Source organism: Macrosteles quadrilineatus, unplaced genomic scaffold (genome assembly GCF_028750875.1).
Source record: "Macrosteles quadrilineatus isolate MER2022 unplaced genomic scaffold, UCM_ALF_1.0 Scaffold_3__2_contigs__length_128488019, whole genome shotgun sequence".
NCBI lineage: Eukaryota > Metazoa > Arthropoda > Insecta > Hemiptera > Cicadellidae > Macrosteles > Macrosteles quadrilineatus.
In genome coordinates this window covers 58,656,708-58,681,441 of record NW_026542596.1, presented here as the reverse complement: position 1 = coordinate 58,681,441, position 24,734 = coordinate 58,656,708, and the positions used below count along the sequence as shown (strand labels likewise).

At 35.0% G+C, this 24,734-nt stretch overlaps 2 protein-coding genes across 5 annotated transcripts in view; both read right to left on the bottom strand.

Annotated features, from left to right (window-relative positions):
- Positions 1–1,745: 1,745 nt before the first annotated feature.
- LOC128990290 (ATP-dependent DNA helicase PIF1-like) lies at positions 1,746–17,232 on the bottom strand. The gene is made up of 11 exons (XM_054412615.1): positions 17,113–17,232; positions 13,818–14,395; positions 11,368–11,473; positions 10,653–10,787; positions 9,508–9,641; positions 8,503–8,744; positions 7,527–7,666; positions 6,573–6,679; positions 5,692–5,773; positions 4,875–5,020; positions 1,746–2,248 (listed from the first exon to the last, which is right to left on the bottom strand). Exons 2-11 carry the CDS (start codon positions 14,319–14,321, stop codon positions 2,021–2,023), a joined length of 1,824 nt encoding a protein of 607 aa, XP_054268590.1. The 5' UTR covers positions 14,322–14,395; positions 17,113–17,232; the 3' UTR covers positions 1,746–2,020.
- Positions 17,233–19,461: 2,229 nt separating this feature from the next.
- The window catches only part of LOC128988774 (uncharacterized), a 29,248-nt gene continuing 23,975 nt past the window's right edge, over positions 19,462–24,734 (bottom strand). For all 4 annotated transcript variants that reach the window (XM_054410397.1, XM_054410395.1, XM_054410394.1 and 1 more), the window contains exons 5-8: positions 24,558–24,713; positions 23,262–23,379; positions 22,410–22,667; positions 19,462–21,759 (exon numbers count right to left, since the gene is read on the bottom strand). In XM_054410397.1, the coding sequence (XP_054266372.1) occupies positions 20,213–21,759; positions 22,410–22,667; positions 23,262–23,379; positions 24,558–24,713 (2,079 nt within the window). In that variant the 3' untranslated portion in view covers positions 19,462–20,212. The remainder of the gene's footprint in view (positions 21,760–22,409; positions 22,668–23,261; positions 23,380–24,557; positions 24,714–24,734) is intronic.

The window sequence follows — 24,734 nt, the reverse complement described above, 5'->3', positions numbered from 1 at the left end:
TGGTAGCTGGAGGTTATTACCCCAATTAGCTCTAATTTTTTTAAAAAGTAACCTAAAAATCTGTTTCATACAATTCTGCGTCTTGTTTACAATCTGACTGAGGTTAAACATTCAACTGAAGAGCTGTTAAAATACAATTCACATTTCAACCGTTAACCGTTATACAGAAAGTTGGTCATCATCACTGGTCCTTTAAAGGGAACTCTAGAAATAAATGGAAGGGAGGCAAAGCCCTAAAGGAAATTATCATTTTTGTTACCATTCTCACCAACATGATCATAAGCTTTAAAATCGTAAAAATCAGCTAAGTAGGACGGCTTCAAGGGACAGACAACCCGTTTATTGTATTAAGTATAATATATTAGATGAATAAAACTACTAATAATTTATAATAAATTAAATTTGACTATGGTAGATTTATACCATGAAGTGATTTAGCTACCTCAATTAGGTCATCAAAAAAAGTAGCCTAGGCACACAATTTTTTTTCAGCTGCGGTTTGTTGATACGGACAAACTGAGAACATTTTATTGGCTGTCATGGCGTGACATCACTCTTTTCTCTTGAGGGTTGAGACATCACTCTTTGTTGTGTTTGTTGACTCAGTTAGATTTAAATAATCTATATTTTTAACAATAGTTATCTATATATATCAATTATAAAAGTAAGTAACCAAACTTGCTGATAATGAAAAAGTTGAATGAAGGTTTACTAATAAAAAAAATAGTTCTGTTCATAAAATAAAATTAGAAATAACTCAAATTCAACCAAAAGATGTACAGTTAAGAAGGAATCACATTCTAAGCAAAATCTTTGAAGAAAAAGTGAGTGTTACCGGTGGAATTCGATCTTGTTACCTCTTGTATATCAGCCGAGTACTCTATCCACTACACCACGAACACCAATGTCTGCACTTTGTATCGTTGCGGTAATGGTGTTCCCTCAAGAAAAGAGAGTGACGTCACGCCATGACAGCCAATAGAATTTAGAATTCTCTCAATTCGTCCGTATCGAAAACCCGCAGCTGAAATAAAAATTCTGCAGTCTAGACTATTCAAAGTCCATGTTCATAAACTGTTGTCTTTACTTTGGTTGAATATTCAACTAAAGGATCAGCTGTTATTAAATTACAATTAAGATTTAACCCCGTTATAAAGAAAGTTAGTCAGCATCATTGAGCCATTGAAAGTGAAGTCTTTAACACTAAGGGGAGGAAGCCCTAAATTAAATTACATTTTAAGTGACAGTGTTTAAATGTTCTTGTACAAGATCTGATGATGAAGACCTAGTCTTTGAAACGCATAATCCGTAAGGAACAAACAGGATCACTCTGGCAGTACTCAGGTAATTTTATACCTTTTATATTACATTTTAGTTACAATTTGTACCTCCAATAAATAAAACGCTTAAAAAACACCTAAATTGTAAAAATTGGTTTAGGACGGCAAAAAAAGGATGTGACAGAAAACGAGAGAATATGTATAACAACTTTGAACATCTTCAATACTTATTTTTGCTTAGAAAAAACATGTTATTCATAATATTTATTTTGGTTTTAACAGCCAAAATGGTTTTTTAAGAGTCAATTAAACCAATATAAAAGAGAAGGAGCACAGTAAAAGCCTGTTAAATCAACTTCTTAGGTTAAAACACAAATACTAGAAAATACCCGGTATGGATCATTAACATAAACAAATTACATTTTTGGCCCGAAATTAAACAAAACCTTATGTTAAATAATGCTATTAGTATAGGGGTTTTGTTTACTTTCGGGCCAAAAACGTCATTTGTTTATGTTTATGATCCAAACCGGTATTTTTCTAGTATTCGTGGGTTCAAATCAAACGTTTTAATTCATAAATATTTCAAGCAAGCTAAATTAACTTCTTAAGTTCAAAATAAAAGTTTAAATTTATAAATATTTCAATCACGCACCTAACTAGCGAGTAATACTGTTGTTAAATAATCAAATAAAACGTTTAACATTACCAATTTTTCCAGACTTTTAGTCTCATTTTCACTACTTTCGCTTCGGACCTAGAGGAATGAAATGATTTGAAAGTAGTTTAGCTCTTTGTCCTTCTCTGTGGTAGAAGTTGAGAACGTCCTTGTCCGCCCAGACTTGTTTCGGATCAAAGTTGATGATACGGAGAGACTCGAGACTCTTGGCCCGAGACAGAGCGACGTACGCTTGACCCGCCTCAAACACCTTGGACAAGGAGATCTCCACACAGTCCAGCGTCAGGCCCTAGCACAATGAACCATTAGTGATAGTCTGATCCAACAGTTAAAACTTAATTCCAAAACCAAAATGTTGCTTTGGATTCTCTGTGAGGTACCAATTGTAAGAGGGTAAAAATCTACCTTGGGTTAACACTGAGATTAAACATAAATATCCGTAAACTTAGGATCTTAAAATCCATGTTTTAGCCCCTGAGCAGTAACGTAACTATAAATAAACTTCACCTTCGTCAATCCAGCTCAAATGGTGCAAATGGTTTCGGCATCACAACGCCATCGTCAGCCACGAAATCTCGGCTAAAGCAGCGTTGTGGGAAGTCATGTGTTTTGTACAACACACACAAACATTAAAACAAATAAAATTTACAAATACAAACAGCTCAAAACAGAAAATGTCAACCATTACAGTTTGTACGACAGGCCTGTTCGTTTTTGTAAATATTATTTGTTTGTTTAAATGTTTATGTGTTTTGTTGATCCTAAGCCGAAACGGCCGTAACCAAGGCAGTTGCACCATTTGAGCTGGATTGACGAAGGTAAAGCCTATTTATGCTTAGGATCTAACACAATTGAAGTATAAACACACATTTATAGTGACGTATTCAAAGGGTCAAGAAATTTATGAGTGGCATGAGTAAATGATAGAACCATTCCAATGTCATATAAAGGGAAAATACTAAATTAAAACTTTTGTGTAATATGTAGCTTAATAATCTTAAATACCCGGGTGCTTATAAAAAATGCAGTTATAAATACCCGGGTAGTTTTAAATCTCTACATTTATACACTGTTTATTTATTTAGAATAACATTCCATTACAAATCAACCGTATTACTCTTCAATTTGACACAGTTGACACCAATAATGACAAAAGAAAATATTCTACATCAACACCAACGTAAGATAACCCAGAAGTAGTGTTTGTTTACGGACAAGGGCCTTGACCTTTAGTGTACTAGCAGCTAATTTATTTTTAATTTGATGTCCAATGTTATTTTTATTGTTGTATTTGTTTTCTTAGTTTCTTGAATGAAGGTAGTTGTACATTTTATTGTTAAATATTATTCGGCACTGCTACAGTTAGACCAACAGATGAGTTTCCGATCAGCTCAGTCGGCTGGTATGTAAATTTGCCATAAAGAGCGTACACTTCAACCGAGCTGGGGAAATGGGAGGACAAAATTAACATTGTTTCTACGCTTATCCGAAAGTAGCTATAATAGTTTTTCTTTTCCTATATTTCATAATTTCATATATTTCGACTACCTCACATACTCCCAATCTACCAGCGGTAAGTCTTGCTAGTGTTCTGATTTGAGTAATTCTGAATAGAAGCAATATGAATTAATTTCAGTTCTGTGAAAAGAAATTTTTTGTTGTATAGTCAATGGTAATATTAAACAAGCTTAGGCCCTAAAAGGCTCTAGGAATTTTCATTTTTCATCCGCCCTCCCATTTTCTTTTGATCCTTTTTTATTGATACCTAGTTACAGATAAGTTATAGAGCAAATCAAAACAACATAGAAGGAAGTTGTTTTCAAATTCATTATAGAGTCCTAAGAAATTTGTGGAAAAAATTAATGGAAAAGTTAAAAATTAGTTATGACTCATTCATAAATAGACAAAATAATAGTAATCCATTCTTTTCTAAATGTTAAGAAACATTAAATTAAATCAAGTTTTTTATAAGTGGAAAAAAAACAACCATACTGTCCAAGAAAAAAATAACAACCAAATCATTGACAAAATGATTTGAATCTTTTGACTCGTATCTAAGATTTGATAAACACGTTGAATTGATTATTAATCAGTCGTATAGAATGTTAGGTTTTATAATTAGAAATACCAAGAATTTCAGAACTATTGACCCCGATATTAGTGTTTTACTCATTTGTTAGAAGTAAGCTGGAATATTGTGTTTTAGTTTGGTTTCCTTTCAACTCATACCACAAAAATGCAATAGAAATTCTCCAAAATAAATTTCTACGATACTTGTTTTTAAAAAGGTATAATCAGAGATGTGACTGGCATATGTCAACTGATTCATTGAGAGGATTGTTTTATTTCCAAAGCCTTACATTAAGAAGGGAAGTTTTAGCATTGATTTTTCTGTATAGAATCCTAAATAACAAAGTCGATAGTTTGTTTTTGTTGAGTAAGATTGCTTTTTATGTTCCTTGTAATAATTCAAGGTCGTCAATTTTATTTTATATCCCTCGTTGTAACACTGTTCAATTTTACAGTTTTTCACTTTTTACAGGATTACGTTTATTAAATGTCCACAAAAGTAAAATAGATGTTTTTTGTTTTTTCTGACACTATTAAGCAGTTTAAATTTAAGATAAACGCTTTGCTTACGTAATGTAATCCATCCCTTTAGATTTGCAGCCAAAATAAGTGAAATTTTCAACAACGTTCTCCATTTTTATTAACTTGTATTCACTCTTTTTACTATTATCATCACTGGTTTTGTATTGTCTATTTATGTGCACTTTTTTTTTTTTTTTTTTTTTCTTCACTTTATGTATTAATATTGTATTATTTGCCATTATAGCTGTTTTGGGGTTATACCTGTAGCTATTGTAAATTTTGTATAAATAAATAAATAAAAATAAGGGAGTGCGCAAGTTTACCTGTGACTTGTGGATAGAGAACGCCCACGCAAGTTTCAGGGGAATCTGTTTCCGAGCGTAGTGGGTTCCACTCGCTGACTTAGCAACCCATTTGTCCCTCGGCACTGTGCATTCCAAGCCTGACATGAACCGCACCACTGGCAAGCCTGTACATAGAAAAAATGTGGACAAAAGTTAATTTAAGATCGTCTATAACTGGCGTATTTTAAGTAGATTATTTCTTTCAAGGCTTCAGTCCCTAAGATCCCGGGTTAAAACTTACCAATCTCCAATGGATTTTATACGATAATGCTGCAACCCGCTAGGCCTTGTTTAAAGTAATGAGAAAACGGTAACAGGCTAGAACCTAACGTCTTTGGCTATTGATACAACTAGACATTCCATCCCTATGTTTAAGTTCTCGCCAATTATTTAACCAAAACTATCGTAGTTAATGTGAGCTATCGATAGATTGTGCTGATCTAAATTACTAATTTCTATCAAACACACAAACTTTTCTACCAAGTCAAACTAAGGGAATGACTTATTGTGAGCTATAGCAACTGTTATGGCCCATCAACTATGTCAGCAACAAAAGTAAGGTAAAAAATTTCATTTTAGACAATAGCGCGTACTGTGACTGGCTCGCACAACTATGTTCTTTTTTAGGAAAAAATTGGCAACAGCCGGGCCATATAGGATGTCTACTTCGGTATCCAATAGTCAATGGAAGCATCCTAGGATGTGAAGAAGGTGAAACAAAAATAAATAAGACTTAGTAAAAATTGTTTATTACAATGAATGGATTTGTTTTTATTAACGTTTCCTTAACACTCACCGTCTTTGGAGAACTTTGTTATAACACCTCGTGCTCCGTTAACCAGGCCTCGAGCTACGCTGATATTCTTGAGTAGCATCACCTGTCAACAGAGATTTATTTATGTATTTTGTACATGAAAATCGAAAAATAATTATAATTTTAAACAATTTAGGTGGATATGGTTCTGTCAGGGTTCTTAAGGATTGTTTTTATGTATAGGTTTAACAGCATGCTTACCCTACTGAAGAAAAATTATGAAAATTTAAAAATATCATAGAAACACTAAACTTTTAGAGCTACTAAGCCTGCCTTTTTCTTCAGTCATTCTTCTTGTATGGTGTTTCCTACAAATACAATGCAGCGAACCTGAACTTGGAAATGGAAAACCGAGCAAAAAATAGCAGCTGTTCAAAGATTTCTTGAAATTGGCAATTTTTTCACCTTATTGGTAAAATTTTTAAATTCAATAAATCTTTGAACAGCTATTATTTTTGACTTGGTGTCCATTTTGATTTGTGTCATTGTAATCAACTAATAAAGACCAATAACTTTATGTGCATATCAACCTATGCTTACATTTAAGATTTTCTTCTGTCTCCTAGTGAGCCGTCTCCATAAGGATATAGCGTATAACTGAATAATGTGTTCAAATGATATTTATAACTAACTTTAGTAACTTTGTTCCAAGCATTGTACCTCTATCAATGTTATTTTCTTATCCGCCCTGGGACTTTTTTCCACTCTGTATACAAATTTCAATTTGATAACTGGTAAACAGCAAGAGCCAATGACTTTGGCGCTTGACTTTCAAGAGAGAAGTCTTGCGCTCTCACAGCTTTGAGCTTACTGACGTACATCCGAGTCCTTGTCTGGAAAACAATATATTCTTCAGAACTCACCTGAGCTCCAACTTTGAGCACCAACACTGCTTCCACGGGTGTCTGGTCGTCCAACAGTTTACGAGCAGTTGCACAGCTATCTTCTGCTTCAAACCTTCTCTCCTCACCTAAAGAGAAGTGACAACGTACGTTAGTGATCTTGTATTCAAAAAGAGTGTTTATATAGTCAGTGAAGTATTTCAACACATTCACTAATATTTTTTTTACACCAGTGGCATTTCACAAGAGTTACGAGAGATTAAATGTTTAGTTAATGAGTTATAAAAGCAAAATATTCATGTCAATAGTCATTTATTCAGTCTTTGAACAATACAGTATTGTAATTGACAACTTCATTATTATTGTAAAAAGATATAAGATGCGATAATTATATAGCCTAATTAATAAAATTAGACATGAACAAAAAATCCAAAATATACGAAAAAACTATATGGTGGGTCCAGTCTGATAGGGAACTTTTTAAAGTTCAGAAATCTGAATAAAGAATTAAGCTCTTTCATATTAAAAGATCAACACTAAAGGAAAAATATAACTTATAACTAGTGTGTATTAAACATATAAATTGCCAATCTGTAAAATAAAATAAAATACCAAGAGTAGGGGGTAGACGTTAATGTCCAAAATCAAGATCATTAAATCATCAGTTCTTACCAAAAGAGTAAAAATTTCCAATGATAAGAAAAAAAAACACAAAAAACACTATATTTTGATTAGTGTAATCACATCCATTAAAATGGATAATAACATAGGTACTACGGTGAAAAGACATAATCATAGATAGCCTTATTTTGACATTAAAAAAAGTTTGAACCGAGTGACTCTTTGAAGCAGGGTTTCACTGCACCTAAAATACAAATGAAATATAGCCAATTACGTTGACTAACAATGATGACAACAGTTTGACAAATACACAACAGGTAATGCTTACAATACCTATACAATAGGTGTAGGTACCTGGGAGCCTGTTAAGCTCTGCGTTGTTGATGGACGTAGCCTCTTGATTATGACTACATAGTTTTGTGGCTACAATGTTGTCCTTGGTGATCGTCTGTGATGCTGTCCGTAACAGTTCTTGTGTCATCTCCTCTGTCACCCTGCACAGACAAGTGATAGATTTAAAAAAAATTATTTGGATAGCTCTAAAATTACTTGTAGAATTTCTAGATTTTTGCCACTTGAAGTTTTGATTGAGTTACAAAACATACTCTCTGCATAGACACATGACACTGGAGCACAGTCAAACCTCTATAAGAGGAATTTCAGGGGGTAGGATAAAAATTTGTATCATCAAGGTATTCTTCATTATAGTCTTCGTTTTATTGAGGTTTAATACTGCCGTTATTCATCTTATAGAGGTTTCTCCTCGCTCTGAGATAACCTCTATAGGCCTACAATGACTGAGGAAGGAAGAGGGATGGGTGGGAAGGAGGATGTTGAGACAAGCTTCTGTATGTTTTGAAAACTACGTACTATGGAGGTTAAGATCATGAGAAATTCGTCTTGTAGAGGTTTTGTGCTAAGAATATTCGTTGTATAGAGGTTAATCAGTCCTAGCCCGTGTCACAAACAAATTTGTCCTATGGAGGTTTTTAACCTAATTACTACGTTGCATAGAGGTGTTTTTAGCATTAATTAACCTTTATGAAAGTTTTAAGGGGATTTAATAAATTTCTTCTTATCGAGGAATTAGTTTTACCGAGGTTCGACTGTAATTAATACATAGTAAAAAGAATCAGTGAACTTTTTCTGTTTCTTTGAATATTCATACAAAATACACCATTGGCGTTATTTTTAAAGTTTTTTTCAGTTTTTTGTAAGAGAACGCTCTCAACCATAGTCTAGATGCTGTGTAATATCGACCTTTTCTTCGACAGCATCGTTAATTGATTGTCCTGATTAAATATTTTACAATATTAAGTGTATTACTCACCTCCCCAATCTGATATTGTTGAGTATATCGATGAACTTTGTGTCGTTCTGCCGATGAACTTTGGCTAGATTGTACACTTGAAATTCACACTGCTTCCAAACTGGATATTGGAAACAGAACTTTGGTCGCTGGGAGTCGCGGACGACCGGAGGAAGTTGAAGAAAGTCCCCGCAAACAATCAACTGGATCCCCCCAAAGGGTTTGTCAACACCTTTAATAATCCTGGCTACCTTCTCAACTTTCTGTGGGAAAGACAATGTGAACATTAAACCACAAGGAAATTATAGTTCTGGAGAAAATATATGTGTAGAAAATAAATTAGCTACAGCAATGTTTTGGATTCAAGGATTGCTATTGAGCACTTAAACATAACTAGCTGTACCCGTGCTTCGCAATGGAAAGAAACTTCAGTTTAGAAGTTCAGGTGTCCCCTTAATATCATAGCATATCTTGATAGTTAAAAATATCTCATAAATGTTAGCCTTTCAATGATTACATTTAATTTAATCTTAAATTATATAACCATGCAGAACCTGTGTTGATACAGCATCGGTTGTGTAAAATAGTATATTTAATTTGCTTGGATCAGCTGTCTGAATTGTGAAATAAGCATTTGGCAGTTCTGCTTGTTTACATTGAAATGTCAATGCAAAGGTAAACAGTGTGATATTACTCCTCGTCCAGCCATGGAGACGAATCAATATTTACTATAAGTCATATTTATTTATTTATATATGTCATATAAAGAGAAAAGAAGAAGATTCTTTGCTAAGAATGGTGTCTAAAAATCTCCCTCGGGGAAGATGACCTCGGCTAAGATGGACCAGGTGTGAAGAGACAAAGTAAAGCTAAGAGCAGAGACAGAATGGATGGAAGACAGAGAAAGGTGGTGACAAGTTGTTGGTGAGGCCAAAAACCTACTGAGGTTTGAGTGGCCACATAGGTAAGGTAAGAAACTGAACAAATAATTGATTTTAATTTTACTTTACCTAATACAACACCTACCTCAAAGTATTTCCCGTCTACCATGGATATTTCGTCGATTATGAGGTGTTTACACCGCTTCCAGTTAGACAAGACTTGAGGTCTTTGAGCCAGCTGTACACTGCGATCCAATGAAGATTCACCATCTCCAATACCTGAAATGCAGTTGAAACTGTCAAATTTGACTACAAGTTAAGTAGCTATTACATCCCTGAGTAGTAAGGGAATAAGTTATGCTGCCATAGTTAGTCCAACTAGAGATCACTTTCAATAATGCACTGTTTGATAACTAACAACATGAATACAAAACTCTTTAATAAGCAAAATGCTTATGGAGAATAGTCAGACTGGAATTTTGCCGTTGAAATGAGTTTCGAGCGGACGCCGTTAGGATCGCTCCTGCGGCAGTCGTGCTACTCTATCTATATCTTTCTCTCTCTAAGCCGATTCTTTGTCTCACTAGGTTAGCTGACTTGGCTGGGCGCTCACGATAGTCTACCTAGAGGTTACCACGGGAACTATCTGAAATTCAAATATTCCCAGACTGTATTTTTAACAAAGGTATTGCGCTTCTTAAGGGGTTTTGTATTCATTGTTTAACAACCCTCTTAACCAACAACTGTTAGTTGTAGTTGTGTCTGCATGTATCGACACACTGGGTTAAAACTAAATTATGTGAAAATAGTCTACCAAGATAAAAAAACGTCCACTGACTGACCTTCTATGTGGTTATAATTTTTTATCATCATAACTATAACATTATTTTGATTATAATGTGACACAGTATAAACTGACTTAATGTTTGAACATTTCTAGAAAAAAAAAAAAAATACTCTAAAGGAAAAGTTTATTTTGTTAAATTTTATTAATTCTCAATTGGGAAAAATAGAACTGCAAGTGAAAACAATGAAAGCTAAATGTGAAATATTGTTAAGAGGTAATATATTACATCTTTTAGGTCCAGTTAATTTTTAATTGATTTCATTAGAACTAGAAGTCAATTGAAAAAGCGTTCTTTTTTTGTCTTGACAAGTATATTTTGTACATTATGTTAACCTTATCTACCTTGGCCACATACATTAATGTAATAATTGGAGTACCTAGCGATGATTAAACGGCACAAAATGGTTAATTTGGGAACAGTAATAACTGATAAGTTTAGTTACCAGCAAACGAGTGTAGAGTGGTGCCGTTGATGAGACAAGCCGCTGCTCCGGTGCTGGCCGTTGCCACAGTTTTGTCTGGTACCAGAGCTCCGATTATGTGCCGCAGCAGGAATGACTTGCCTGTACCAGCACTGCCTGGACAACAAGTCAGTCAAATTACAAACCATACAACAGGGGTGAAGTCTTGTCAATAGGGAAAACTCTCAAATAAAAGAGACACATAGAAAAATCCAATTTAAAATAAGTGAGAATGTAATAAATTCTCTGACTGCTTATATTTACGCTGTTTGTTATGCTGTTCTCGGTTGCATACCTTCTAAACTTGATCAGTCTCTGAGATCAATAAATCTGATTTATTTTGGTTCAGTGGCTTTTATCTTCTGAGGCGGAGCCACAGTGGTGACCTAGCGTGTTTATTTTTATTTTTTATTTTATATATATAAGGGAGAGGATGGAAAATGCTTCTACGCACACAGGTAGCCAGCCTGTAGTGTGCGACTCGTGAATCTATCACAAACTACTCACTAAAAAAAACCCTCTACTCTGTTGGACACAGACCTGGAATTGTTTGTCACATTACTTCAAGTCAGGCCAAGTTTTTGGCATTTAGATACTTTATGACCTACACCGCGTCCCGGTCAAGGTCGAGCTTCTTGAAGCGGTGACCTAGTGTGCAGTGTGCCTTATATTTAACATTGTTCGCTAGCTACCCTACCTGTAAAGAATATATTTTTCCCTCTCATTACAGCATCAACAACTCTTTGCTGTTCGTCCGTAAGTTTCTCAGTCAGCAATGATTCAACACATCGCTTTTTGGCAGCCTGCAAAAAATAAATTTGCTTGTAAAGAAAAAAAAGAAAAGAAACTCTGACTTAGACTCTCATATATTTAAATGTTATATTTAAATATATTTGCTCCTTGCAATGCTCTCAAATGAATTCTTTACAAATTTTGGTTGCCCCTGGGTTGGAAGAACTCTAGAAAATAAAAATATCAGACAGAGCTTTTGGCAGTGGAAGCTTGATGTAATTGAAAAATATGAGTGGACCCTGCAAAATATAAATATTCCCCAAAGGTCCTTAGGGGACGCCCCTGGCACTGTTTGTAGTTCTTCCAAAAAAGTAATACCTTTAATGAGATCAATTTACCAGTCTTAATTCTACACTGAATTTACTTGCTCACTACTACACTAGTGACTAGTGTTGCACTTAAAAGGTGAATCTTTTGTAGTGGCTTATGATTTACTGAATTACCTTTTGTTTATCAATTAAATACTATTGCATATACTAAAATACCAAGGTTATTGAGAACTAAAAGTGAGTAACAATTTGAATTTATTGCACAGAATTTAATAAATACACTTGTTTCAGTTTACAGTCGTTGTTGTGTTCTTTCAAATAAAAATGACCTTGAGATACACAATCAGTTGGAAATTTTTTGAAACTGTTGAATGGATTTATCAAAGGGGAGGTATGGTGCGGTTTCACACCGATCTCGAAAGTATCAATGGAAGAGTGGTATTTAATCTAATAGTTGAGATGACCTGTACCAAGCAAATCCTTTCGTTGGCCAACGATTAAAAACGAAGGTCGTCTCGCAGTCCAACTGATTGAACAATATTGTATTCAATCGTAGTAATGTTTATCAGAATGTTGCTTTATTATTTTATGGCTAATTTGGTACTTTGGTGGTTCATCTATGTTCAAACTGGCACAACCTCCAACAACACTTCCGCATCAATCGAACCAGCTACCTGCTCCCTCCTCTGATAATAATTTATTTCCCCCAAAAGATACTGACTGTGACACTCTTTAAAGGAATTGTACCATTTGCTCAACAATGAAAACTAACAATGACTCTGTGTAAAAATTCCAACACTATAAAAATCTTATTAAATAACTCTGAATTGCCCTATAAAAACATTTTCACCTATTTATTCTTAATACTATAGGATTATTACAATCTAATTAATAAAGCGGATTGCTACAATATGAATGGATATGAAAATCAGTGATTTGGATTCGAACCTGTGAACATGTGCTTATTCTACATGAAATGACAAAACAAGACAGGAAAAATTTACAAAAGTGCGACTCACTGAAATCTTAAATTAACAAATAAATAACACAAATTACTTACAGTTTGGACGTCCACAAATATAACACAAATAAAGGGGAAGGGATTGGGAAATGTAACTAGCCGGTATTCTACAAGACGCGATGAATTGAACTCGTGAAACGAACGTGTAATTTTCAAATGGCGGAACTGCGTTGGCCGGTAACGAACTTTTTCACTTTTTGACAATGACACTGATTCTAATTTCCAATCGCGGGGCAATTATATCCCTTAGGGATATAGGCTGTACGACTTTAAGGAAATTTAAGATTGCCCGACCAAACGCCGCGAGATGAATTTAATTTCCACGAACGAAAAACAATTTTACCGAACTAGTTACGATGAGATTTGGATAGGAACTGGCAACTCGTGGGAGCAAATGACCACCCGGCTAGACTTCTCCCCTCTCCTGCTTTAGTGCTCTGCATTCTGGTCTATACTGATCTATTGTTTAAACCAGCTGACTGTTCTTCGCGTTACCCTGTATTGATTTGTTGCCTTTTTACAACAAAATCGGTACATGCTCTACATTTCTTGTACACAACATTTAAATAAACGATATGACTATGGCACTGTAGCTCTTTTTAATCAATGTTTCTTCTGTTTTTTGCAATTGGAACCTACCTTACTTAACAACTAACCTTAAAACCCTTTTGCTTTAGTTACCAGATAAATAAGTAATATCCTATAAAAATGTAATATCCTTTATTGTAATAGGTAATCAAGAGCTTCAATCAACGTGGCAATTGTGAAGCCATATGCCATTTACATTATTAAGTTAACAAGACCACAGTTCGAACGAATCCTTAAAAAAATTTAAGATGCTAGTGGCATCAAAACACGGACAAAATAAAATGATCCCCTTTAAAAAAGTTTAACTTTAGCTCCAGACAACAAAATTCTGTATTCTATTGTTCATAAAAATGGTATAGCTCTAGTTCTAGGTACAAGACAATAAGTTCACTAGTTTTAGTTTATTTTTTCATAGACTACTAATAGAAAAAATTGTCTAAAATTAAAGTAAATGGTTAATAGTTGAAAGGAACTTACCTGAACATTACTAGTACTATGTTTACTTTTTTGTTTAGAAGCACGTTTGACATCTACTTGAGTACCAACTGTAGTTTTGACTCTTGTAACATCTTTAGCGTTTATAGGGCTAATTTCTTCAACGTTTCTGCCTTTACTTGTCAACAATTGTTCTCGTAGAGGAACTTTAGGTGAACATTTGAAACTGCTCATCTTGACAAATAATGTTTTCAGAAATACTAATAACTGAGAAGCTGGTGCATTAGATATATATACTTTAGCAGGATGTAACTGGAAATGTATCGTAGCTTTACCTTCCGAAACAAATTTTTTATGAACACTTATATTTTGAAGCAGGAATCTAAGGCTAGAATCAGAAGCTCTAACATCGAGATAGATTTCTCTAAATTCATTGCGAACTAAGGTCAAAGTAGATGTTCTCCATTTGGCAGTTCTTGTAACTGATTGTTGCTGATTCAAATATTCAATTGTCAAACCACATGTAATTGTGCCTGCTTCAGCCATGTTGTTGATCTTTTATTCACTTTTCTTCAAGTGTTTATAGTACCGAAAACTATGCTGTTTCTTTAGAGTTGAACCTAGGGAGAATACAAACATTATTATTGTTAAGCCTACGGTATAACTTAAGTTACCGGTAGGTCAAACTTTTCCATTTAAAAAAATAATGGTAGGCCTATTAGTGTAAAAAAATATTCTTTCATAATGCTCTTACTCTAAGAATATTGTGAGAAAAACGTAATATAGCCTAATGTCAAACACCATCAACCAAGTAAGTTAGTGTCATACTCTTTTAAATTTTTGTTCACTTTATTTCTACAGTACCTAGGCTATACAATTTTTTTTATCTTTCTAGATAACTTAGGCCTAGTAATGTTTGCTGCATTATTTATAAGAAAACAAAACACAATGCAATATACTGATTACAGGGTGTTTTTTTTTTAAACTTGCATCTTTATTTATGTAAAAACCGCAATAGATAGAAATATGCAGTTGGCGGGAATCATCTATTGACGTAGTAGGCACAATTTTTTTGAATTCGACGTTACATTCACATTCCCCCCCTGCCACCAACCTAATTTTTTTTAGCAAGGTACCCCTTGTGACATATCAAATAAAAGAGCATGAAAAAAGAAAATGTTTGATGAAAAAAAATTGAAAATCGGTTCATAAATTTGTGAGATATTCCCCCCCTCCTTCCCCGGAACTTAATTTTTTTAATAGCAAGGTACCCCTTGTGACATATCAAATGAAAGAGCATAAAAAAAGAAAATTTTTGGTGAAAAAAATTTAAAATCGGGTAATGAATTTGTGAGATAATCCCCCCCCCCCTTTCCCCTACCCATAACTTGTTTTTTAATAGCAAGGTACCCGCCCTTGTGACATATCAAATAAAAAATAAATTTCACCAAACATTTTCTTTTTTCATGCTCTTTCATTTGATATGTCACAAGGGGTACCTTGCTATTAAAAAAAAATAAGTTCCGGGGAGGGGGAGGGGGAAATATCTCGCAAATTTATGAACCGATTTTCAATTTTTTTTCATCAAAACTTTTCTTTTTTCATGCTCTTTCATTTGATATGTCACAAGGGGTACCTTGCTATTTAAAAAAATTAAGTTAGGGGCAGGGGGGAAAGGGGGGGAATGTAAATGTAACGTTGAATTTTAAACAATTGGGCCCCCTTCGTCAATTGATGATTCCCGCAAACTGCATATTTCTATCTATTGCGGTTCTTACATAAATAAAGATGCAAGTTTTTAAAAAAATACACCCTGTATATTTGACGGGAAATAAAATGATTTCATTTAATACCGCTAACTTAATTAAGTGGGTAGCCTACTATGGTATAATTCGAAGGCCACCCTTGTACAGCGCGCTGCGGCGGTTATGTTAGGTTGGGTTATCATCAGTTATCATAAATATGTTTGTAGGACTTTCCTCGTTTTGTTATGAATCAAACGATACTAGATGAGGCATACTTTCGCACGCCAAATCCCATCCTAGTAGGCCAAGGTCAGGTTGTTGACCGGAGCGTGCGCATCACTTGTCACCGCCTGTATCTGGGGTATTTTGCGGGCAAAAGTATGACTCATCAGGTATCGTTTGGTTCATAACGAAACGAGGAATGTCCTACAAACATAATTATGATAACCCAGCCTAACATAACCGCCCCAGCGCGCTGTATACCTACTTGGCGGAGTATAGCGGGAACTCAGTCCTCGCCGACATCGCTGCCTTCTGGGAGGCAGAACTCAAAGGCCGATAAGTTAGGCCTAATCGTAAATTAGGTAATCATGTCAAATTTGGACAGTTAGTCAATAAAAGTATGTTCTTTCTAATTTAATTAGGCCTATGTAGTTAGTTTTGGTCTCTGGTACTTAAAAAAAATCTCTCTAAAATCAGTGGCCTCCAGATAATACCAAAGTACTTTTAAGCTACCCTAACCAAATTATCAATAGCAAACACTCGTTGATGAATGAGGTCTTTAGCTCAACGTAGGGTGTCTTTAAAAATAGGCCTAAGTTAATGCAGTAACTTACTGCATTGGTTTGGATTAAGGTTTTAAGAGCATCGATAGTCAATGTTTTTAAAATATTGATGTTTTTCTATTGCTTTTTTTACATCAATGGTAGATTACCGATGTTTTTGACCAAGTATTGAAATATTTATGTTTTCTGTATTAGGTTAACTTAAGTTAATTAACTTAGGCCTAATGGTTGCTGTACAGAGGGAAAACAAAAAAAAACATCAATTTTTTTGCAACGATGTTATCGGTAAACACCGATGAACTTATTGATGTTCATCCCTAGTTTTGATAATTAGGTTTAGGCCTAAATAATATAGATTTAAAAAATTATGTTGGTTATGAAGTCTTGTGGAATGCCTGCCACAAGGTGAATGCCTACCTCTATATCGTGAAATAACACTGGTACGGTAGCAAGATAACTTGACTAGAAACTATATTGTGTACTGTTTGTAATAGTTTTTATGGTTACCTAGGCCTAAGTTACTTAAGAAGTTATTAACTTAAAGTGTGTTGAATCACATCAATGTTGAATGAAACCCATTAGAATGAAGGTTATGTAATGTAGTAGCTTTACAGAACTTGTACTCATAAAAAACGCTAGCTTTGAATCTGGGGTGTAACTATAAATTAACTGATATTTTATTCATAAATAATTATACCCATGTCTAAAAATCGTAACACATCATTCCATTCCTCAGGTCTACAGACAGAATAACTTTTCTGACACAATAAATAAAACGTGTATATTTCGTCAATATTTCTATCTTACCTGTTTTCGTTTTCCTATTAAGTTTACACTATAGATTTTACAAAATAAATGCAATGATGAGATGAGTGCAACAGCATTGTTTGTATATTAATCACAAATTTAATTGGATTTGGAAAATTTGGAATTTTGGAGCAGACGGCCACGGCGGCGTAACGGCAGCTGAGCAGCAGACAAACAAAAGCAGAAGAGAGAAGAATCAGTACGTTTGAATTGAATTGAACCATTGGTGAAAAACGACCAATGACCAACAGCAGATTCCCGCTAAAATGCAAGCTGTCTGGGGAGAGAGCTCAGTTGAACCATAGACAAAAAGAATGAAATAACGAACGAGCTGACAAATTTTATTTTATATTTCTATAAATGCATTGAAACTATGCTGTATGGATTTGAGTTTATCTTTCAACGATATGTATATAGTAGAATCCTAAAGAGCTCATATTGTTTTACCTATGCTTATATCCAACCATGACGGGGCCGAGCTATGGTTGGAATATTAATATAGATGGGTCGGATATCGGGAGGAGCATATCTTGCGGTCTCTGAGTCACTAGTGTTTTCATAATCCTTTTGTCTATTTTTTTAGCCTTTTAATTATATGTCTTAACATGAGTTGGCAACACGCCACCGCACTTCCTCCATAATAAGAGAGGCCATTGTGCTATAGATTTTTATGAGGTCGACACACGAAAAGGTGCATCTTTTAAGCTGAAGATTTGTGAAGCATACCGGTATAAGATTTATTGAAAATATAACGTGTTGTTAGTGACTAAGATCAGCCATGACTCAGGACCTATCAGGGCCTGTTTGCAACTTTCCACGATTCTAGTGACTAGCGCCACGTAGTGCTTGACAATTACATGTTAAAAATCATGATTTTTTTTTGCTTTATTGTCGGAATTGTTAAAATAGATTAGCCGAGTATCCGTCCTTTGTACGGGGTTCCTTCCACCATGGGGTTAGCGTGTAAGTGTGATTTACTTTTATTGCTAAAGGTACTTGTAAAAATATAGCAGCTATCGCTGAGTAAGACCCATCAGGATTTATGAAATGGGTAGTCTAAGATTAGAAGTATGGATTGAGAAATTGTATAACTAAGCAAAATGTATACATTATATACCTATATATATATATATATATATATATCTAATATATAAAATTCTCGTGTCACAGTGTTTGTCTGCAAACTCCTCCGGAACGACTTCACCGATCGTTATGAAATTTGGTGTGTAAATTCTGTAGGTATGCGAATCGGACGTAAACTATTTCCCGTTTCGAAATTCTTAAAAGGGCTCCGCCCCAGTGGCTCTGGAGTTTCCCATGTTAACCTTATAAGAAATGGAATTAATGAATCTTAACAGCTGTTTCAATTAAACAAGTTGGTTCTGTTCTATGATGTTCAATAGCATTAAAGTTACAAGGATTACCAACAGGGTGCAGCACTATTATTTCTTTTACATTTATGACAACAGCTAATTTGCAACCAAAAGGTGAGTGAGCGTAGCGAACGAACTTCAACCTGGAGGCGAGTTAGCGTAGCGAACGAGCTAACCTGAAGGCAAGTGAGCGCAGCGAACGAGCTCCAACCTAAAGGTGAGTGAGCGTAGCGAACGAGCTCCAACCCAAAGGTGAGTGAGCGTAGCGAACGAACTTCAACCAGGACGTGATTGAGCGATGCGAACGAGATCATCTTGAAAATTAAACGTAACGGTACTTTCTTTCCATCGGTCTGTCTTAGGGGAAACCTATAACTTAGGCGATACGAAGTTCGCCGGGTCAGCTAGTATATATATATAATTATATTTTTCTGAAGTGTTTTTTGTCAGTGCGACACTGAAAAAATTAAGGTGAGTGCCCCATAAGAAAGTTGACTCTATTTCTCTTTCTCATGATAAAAGAGTTGGCTAATGGTTAACTTATTTTAGGTGAGACACCTTGTGTATGGGCTTTTAAAATCCAAGCAAGAACACTTTATTTGTGAACTAAAATTTGTGTATATTTCTTGTAGCAGCAAACTTAAAGTATTGTTGGTTATTGTTTATATGGGAGGATATAACTATAACAAATATTCATATTAAATTTTGTTATGTTATGAATCCTGAATGTATATTCAATTAGGCAATGAAAATTTGCCTATAGTATGTGGGTTTGAAACAACCATAGATTCATGATTCATATAAATAAGTTATAATCTATTATCTACAATAAGAAGAAATGTAACAATAGGCCATAAAGCTAATCCATAATACACTTAATTAAAGCAATTATTTAGTTCAATGAGTTTTATATAGGATCAGCTTTATGGAAAATTGTTTGTACAAATAGTTTGGTAAAATAAAAGTAAATCATGCCTTGATTTTTAAATAACAGAGTTGTATATTTTTCTTTAGATAGGTACACACTTTGTTTTATTTAACTATTTATTTTACAACCAACTCAATTAGGTGTGCATTAAACTAAAATTGAAGTATATTGCACCCACTTAAGGGTGAATTCTGAGCTGGACTATTTAACATACAAAAATAGAGGCCTACTTTAAAAAACGTATGCTATGGAATTCTATCAGGCTACTGCTACATAATATCAAGTACACTCATTTGTTATGTCTAAAATATGTTTATCACGTAAATATTGTTAAAATGTAATCACTGTAAGGTATATTTTACATTTTTTACCATGTTGTATATTAAAAAGTTATGTTGAACATTTTACGTTAAAATATCATATTTTTGTACTTTTTATCCAGTATACACAGGGTTTTTGTACTTTAAACAAATTAAAGTTATGATAGTAAAAAAAATTTGTGTTAATACCTCTGTATTCATGATATATAAGATCTGGACCGTTGCAAATAAATACCATACTGCAACAATCCAGATCGCATGAATGCAGGTATTTACATCAGTTTTTAGTATTCAAATATGACCAGGAGGCTGAAATTCAATAAAATTATGACTATTACAAAATTTTGAGTTTGATTAAAATTTAACATGACTTAATATAAGCTTGTAGAAGTTTGTACATTTAAAAAATTAAACTAGTTAACATATAACAATTAGAAAATATATAAAACAAAATTTACAATAACATTTTTGATGACTAATCAATGTTTCGTTGTTGTCAGTCTTGGTGGTGTGATTCTGATCATATTTGGTTTTTCATCTTCTTCCTCAAAACTCATCTGTGAATGGATGCATTCTAGAGAGTTGTTTTTCTTCTGCACTTTGGGGGATCTTGAGAGACGAGGAGATTTCGTGATAACTCGAGGAACCCTTTTGTTCATCTGCTTTTCTACCCACCTCAACATTGTCAGCACAGAGTCTGGACCCGCCAGTCTAGAGTCAGCTGCTGTCCGCACTGTGGGGGACGAGTCAACTCTGAAAGTGAATGCAATACCTTGCAAAGCCTGCATCGCATCTTCATTCCCTGCGTAAATGATCCTGACACGCTCGGACCAGTCTACTCCGTACATCGTCCGAAGGATGTGAATAGAAGCCCTGCCTTGATCCCACTTGACTGGAGGTTTAGCTTCGATCGCCATGTGCCCGAAATGTGGTTCAAACCCTGCTTTCTTAAAGATTTCACTGGCTCTGTTCACAATGTCCTCCCGAATAGCTGCAGGTGTCTCTCGGTAGTGGAAGGTCAGAAGGACTCCTTTGTTCTCCACCCAGGCTCCGTCGTGACAAACTTCATCTTGCAATAACCTCATTAGCTCTCGCAACTTTTCAGCGTACTCGTTGGGAACAGGATGAATGAATTTGGTTCCATCGGGATGCAGAATTTCTAAACCGTGACTTCCTGCATATGTAACTTTCTCGATATTGACCATGTTGCTGATGTTTTCCAAACTCCTTCCAGAAATGATAGAAATATTGACATCCGACATGTTTGAGAGTCGCTCTAGAACCCGTTTAGTTTCTTCGGACATTATGGCTAGGTCAGGATGAGAAGTGAGAGGAGTGAGGGTTCCGTCATAGTCGAGAATCATACTTAGCTTACAGACATCATCGATGTGGTTAATAAAATATGAATCAAAGTCTTCCAATGTCAAAGGCAACATTTTGTTAGTCAAAGGATCTTCTTCGTCATCATTGCACAAGGCTCCCATAGATGACAAGAAAGAGTTCATCCAGTGGTTAACGTTGTGTAAAGCTTCTCTATGGCGCAGTTGTGTCATTCTCAATTCTCTCTCATCAAATGGCATCTGCAAGGCTCTGTGGAGGGTTTCTGCAGATTCGTCAATCTCGTATGGGTTAGCTAGAAGAGCTTCGTGCATCATTCCTCCAGCTCCTGCGAATGGTGACAGTATGAGCACCCCAGGCTCTTTGATCTGACATGCGACGTATTCTTTTGCTACCAAGTTCATACCATCTCTGAGAGGTGTTACTAATGCTACAGCAGAGTCTCTGTACAATGATGCGAGCTGCTCTTGGCTAATGCATCCATAGATGTACCTGATGGGTGCCCAGTTAGGCTTAGAGAACTTTCCGTTAATTCTTCCTATCAGCTGATCCATTTCTTCTTTCAACTGTTTGTATTCTCTCACATTGGTTCTTGATGGGACGGCTATTTGAAGGAGTGTAACATTTTCTATGTATTCTGGGTGTTTTTCCAATAACCTCTCAAATGCTCTGATTCGATGAACGAGACCTGAAAAAGATGAAAGTTAATTAAAACCTGGCCCAACAATAAACAGTGTTGGGCAGTTATTTACACGATTCTATAGCTGAAGGATGCTAGAGATCATACTGTCCTACAGTAACTTTACTAGGAGAAAATGAAAGTGCAAATCATCCAGTAGCATCTCAAATGATACTTTACTACTGGAACTTTTGCACTTCTTAATAAAATGGCAACACAATACGTCTTGGCGGTGCTTGATTTGTAAAAAATGAGGTGCCGGAACTGTAACCTATTTAATTTGATAAGAAATTTATATACCTATTTATGCCAATATTTTTATCTTTCTGAAAGAGAGTTACCGGTACTCTGTTCCACCGCGTTCCCCCCCAAATCAAGCACTGGACACACTCTCAAAATTTGATGGAATTCACACTGTTTTCGCAGTCTCCTGAATGTTTGGACTAGCAAAATCAATATTAGTTTTTTTCATTCAATAGAAACTCTCAAACACAACTTATCAACCACCAGACTGTCAAATATCATGTTGTTTTTCCAATGGTTCAACATATTTTGAATGAACTTGAGTCTAAAGTCTTAGTTGATTTTAAATTTAACTATGACTCTGTCACTGAGTATACATGCTAATGAGTAATCACAGACATTCCAATGCTAAATACCTTTAGTATAATCCAGCCTGTCAACTCCCAGGATGACTTTGACCTTGTCCGTGTCTTTGATGAAGACAGGAGCATTCTCTGCCAGCTGGACGAAGCGTTCGAAGGGGATGCCGATGGGGAGAGCCTTGATGTGTACAGTGCGGCCCGCAAGCTCGGCCAGCATGTTGTTACGGTCCACTCGGCAACCAAGCCTCCTACTGCAGCAGTCTATGAAGTTGGAGCAGTAGTCTTCAATGTGGAAGCCCACAAAGTCACACGCTGAAAAATATTCAAATCAAAATAATGCCTCTAAATTATTTAAAATTGGGAAATAATAACATGATCAATCCTATATCCCATGAAGAAAGTACCTAGCCAAAAATCGGGCTATTCATTTGTCAATAGTATTTTTATCCTCTCCTTAAAAAGGCAACAAATCGAATACATTGCTAGACAATGTTTCAATAGTCTACTTCTAGTTGATTTTTCTTATTCAGCAATGTTTCTCCCAACAAAAAAAAACTGGAACAATTTGGCTTGAAGTGGGGCTTGGTGGAAAAGTCGTCAGAAAGTTAAATGTGAGTTGTGTCTTAGCACAACTGTTGATCAGGCCATCAAAATGGTTATCAGCTAGGTTTTTGGAATAGATTTGAAGAAGAAAATACTTTAAAAAATAAAGAGAAGTCGACCCATCCAAAACCCTGACTAGCCAATATACTATTGATTTATTTTTCATTTTTATGGATCTAAAATAAACAAGTGTCTTAGACTTAATGAATTTCCTTCTCAATCATGTGACATTGGGGTAGAACACCTTTTTGAAACCCTTGTCACAACTCATTGGTGATTATGATTACACAAAACTTTTCTTACCGAGCATTCCTTGCAAAATTTGATCATCCCACGGAAACAGCCTCATAATGTCCCATGATGGAAAAGGAATGTGCAGGAAAAACCCAAGTTTACATCTTAAATTTTCTTCTTCACAAACCTGTGAAAGTAAAAACTATAATAGAGTTGTTGTTACCGAGAGTTGTTGTATTTTTATTACCACTAGATTTTTTAATAATATACGAAAAATATTTCTCCAAATGTAAAAGACAGGTAAAATGTGCAACTTATCTAAGCCTACAGTAATATTACATTTTTCAATTACAAAATTAGTTGCAATCTGGATTGCATATTTCGTCATGAGATCATAGTGATAACTGATGTATTAATTGCTGGCCATTAGCGATTAGTGAGCTCAGACAGAAAAACATCGGAATGGGCTTGTGTCATTGACCTATTAAGCTTATCACAAAATGCATGAAATTACATCAGAACCTAATTTTCTTGATATGCATTAAAAACAATCCAACCTATAAATTAATTAACTTATAAATCCAATTTATAAATTATGTAGGAACTAGGTGCTGCACCCGTGCTTGGCAACTGGGAGTGGACGCAGAGGAGAAAATTTTGTTCTTTAAATTTGTTTTACTCTTTAACAACCCTTGTAAACCCAATTGTAAGAAAGAGTTTATAAAAGAAAATAATAATAATAAAGGGGTTAAAATAGCTACACATCCACCATTAGTTTTAGAAAAATGCAGTGTTTTCTTATATTTTTTTTCCATGAAGAGCTCATAAAGAAAAAGCAACACTTCATCTATTAGACTTGAGTTAAATGACAACAGAAAACTATATTTTGAAAATTCATATAAAAAAATGTATAGTACAGTACTACTCTCTGTTGTTAAACGCTGTGTATTTGAATTCTATTGAACACCATAGAACCAGAACCCAACTTATTCGTTTAAGCAGCAATGATTAATTTTTTACTTATTGCCTATAAGGGAGGTCTGCAGATTTCTATCCATGAGACCACGATGTTCTCTGTGGTTGTCCTTTAAGCATCATGCTTCCTTTTCAAAGGAGATTAAAAATGTCATTCAAGTTAAGATTATTTTGATCTTTGATTCTTTTTAAATATGACTACTCTTCTAGTAAATATTCAGGGAATCTTCTAAGAATATGCAGAGTTGTATGTGCCATTGCAATAGAAACGTACAGTAGGGCAATAAACATGTTGATCAATATACGCCAACCCAGTATTAAGAATACGTATTCAGCTAGTTTCACAAAATTTTTATTGTAATTATTATATGACTTATGTTTAATTCTCACCTGTCTGATGTAGGTAGCCGCAGTGAACAGCTGATAATCATGTATCCAGACCACAGGTGCTACATTGGTCCGTCCTTCCTCGTCCAGATCTTTGATCACCTTGCGCAAAGCTTGGAGCGTGCAACGTGCGAACTCCTCATTAACTCTGCAGTACGCCTGTGCAAAATAACACCTATT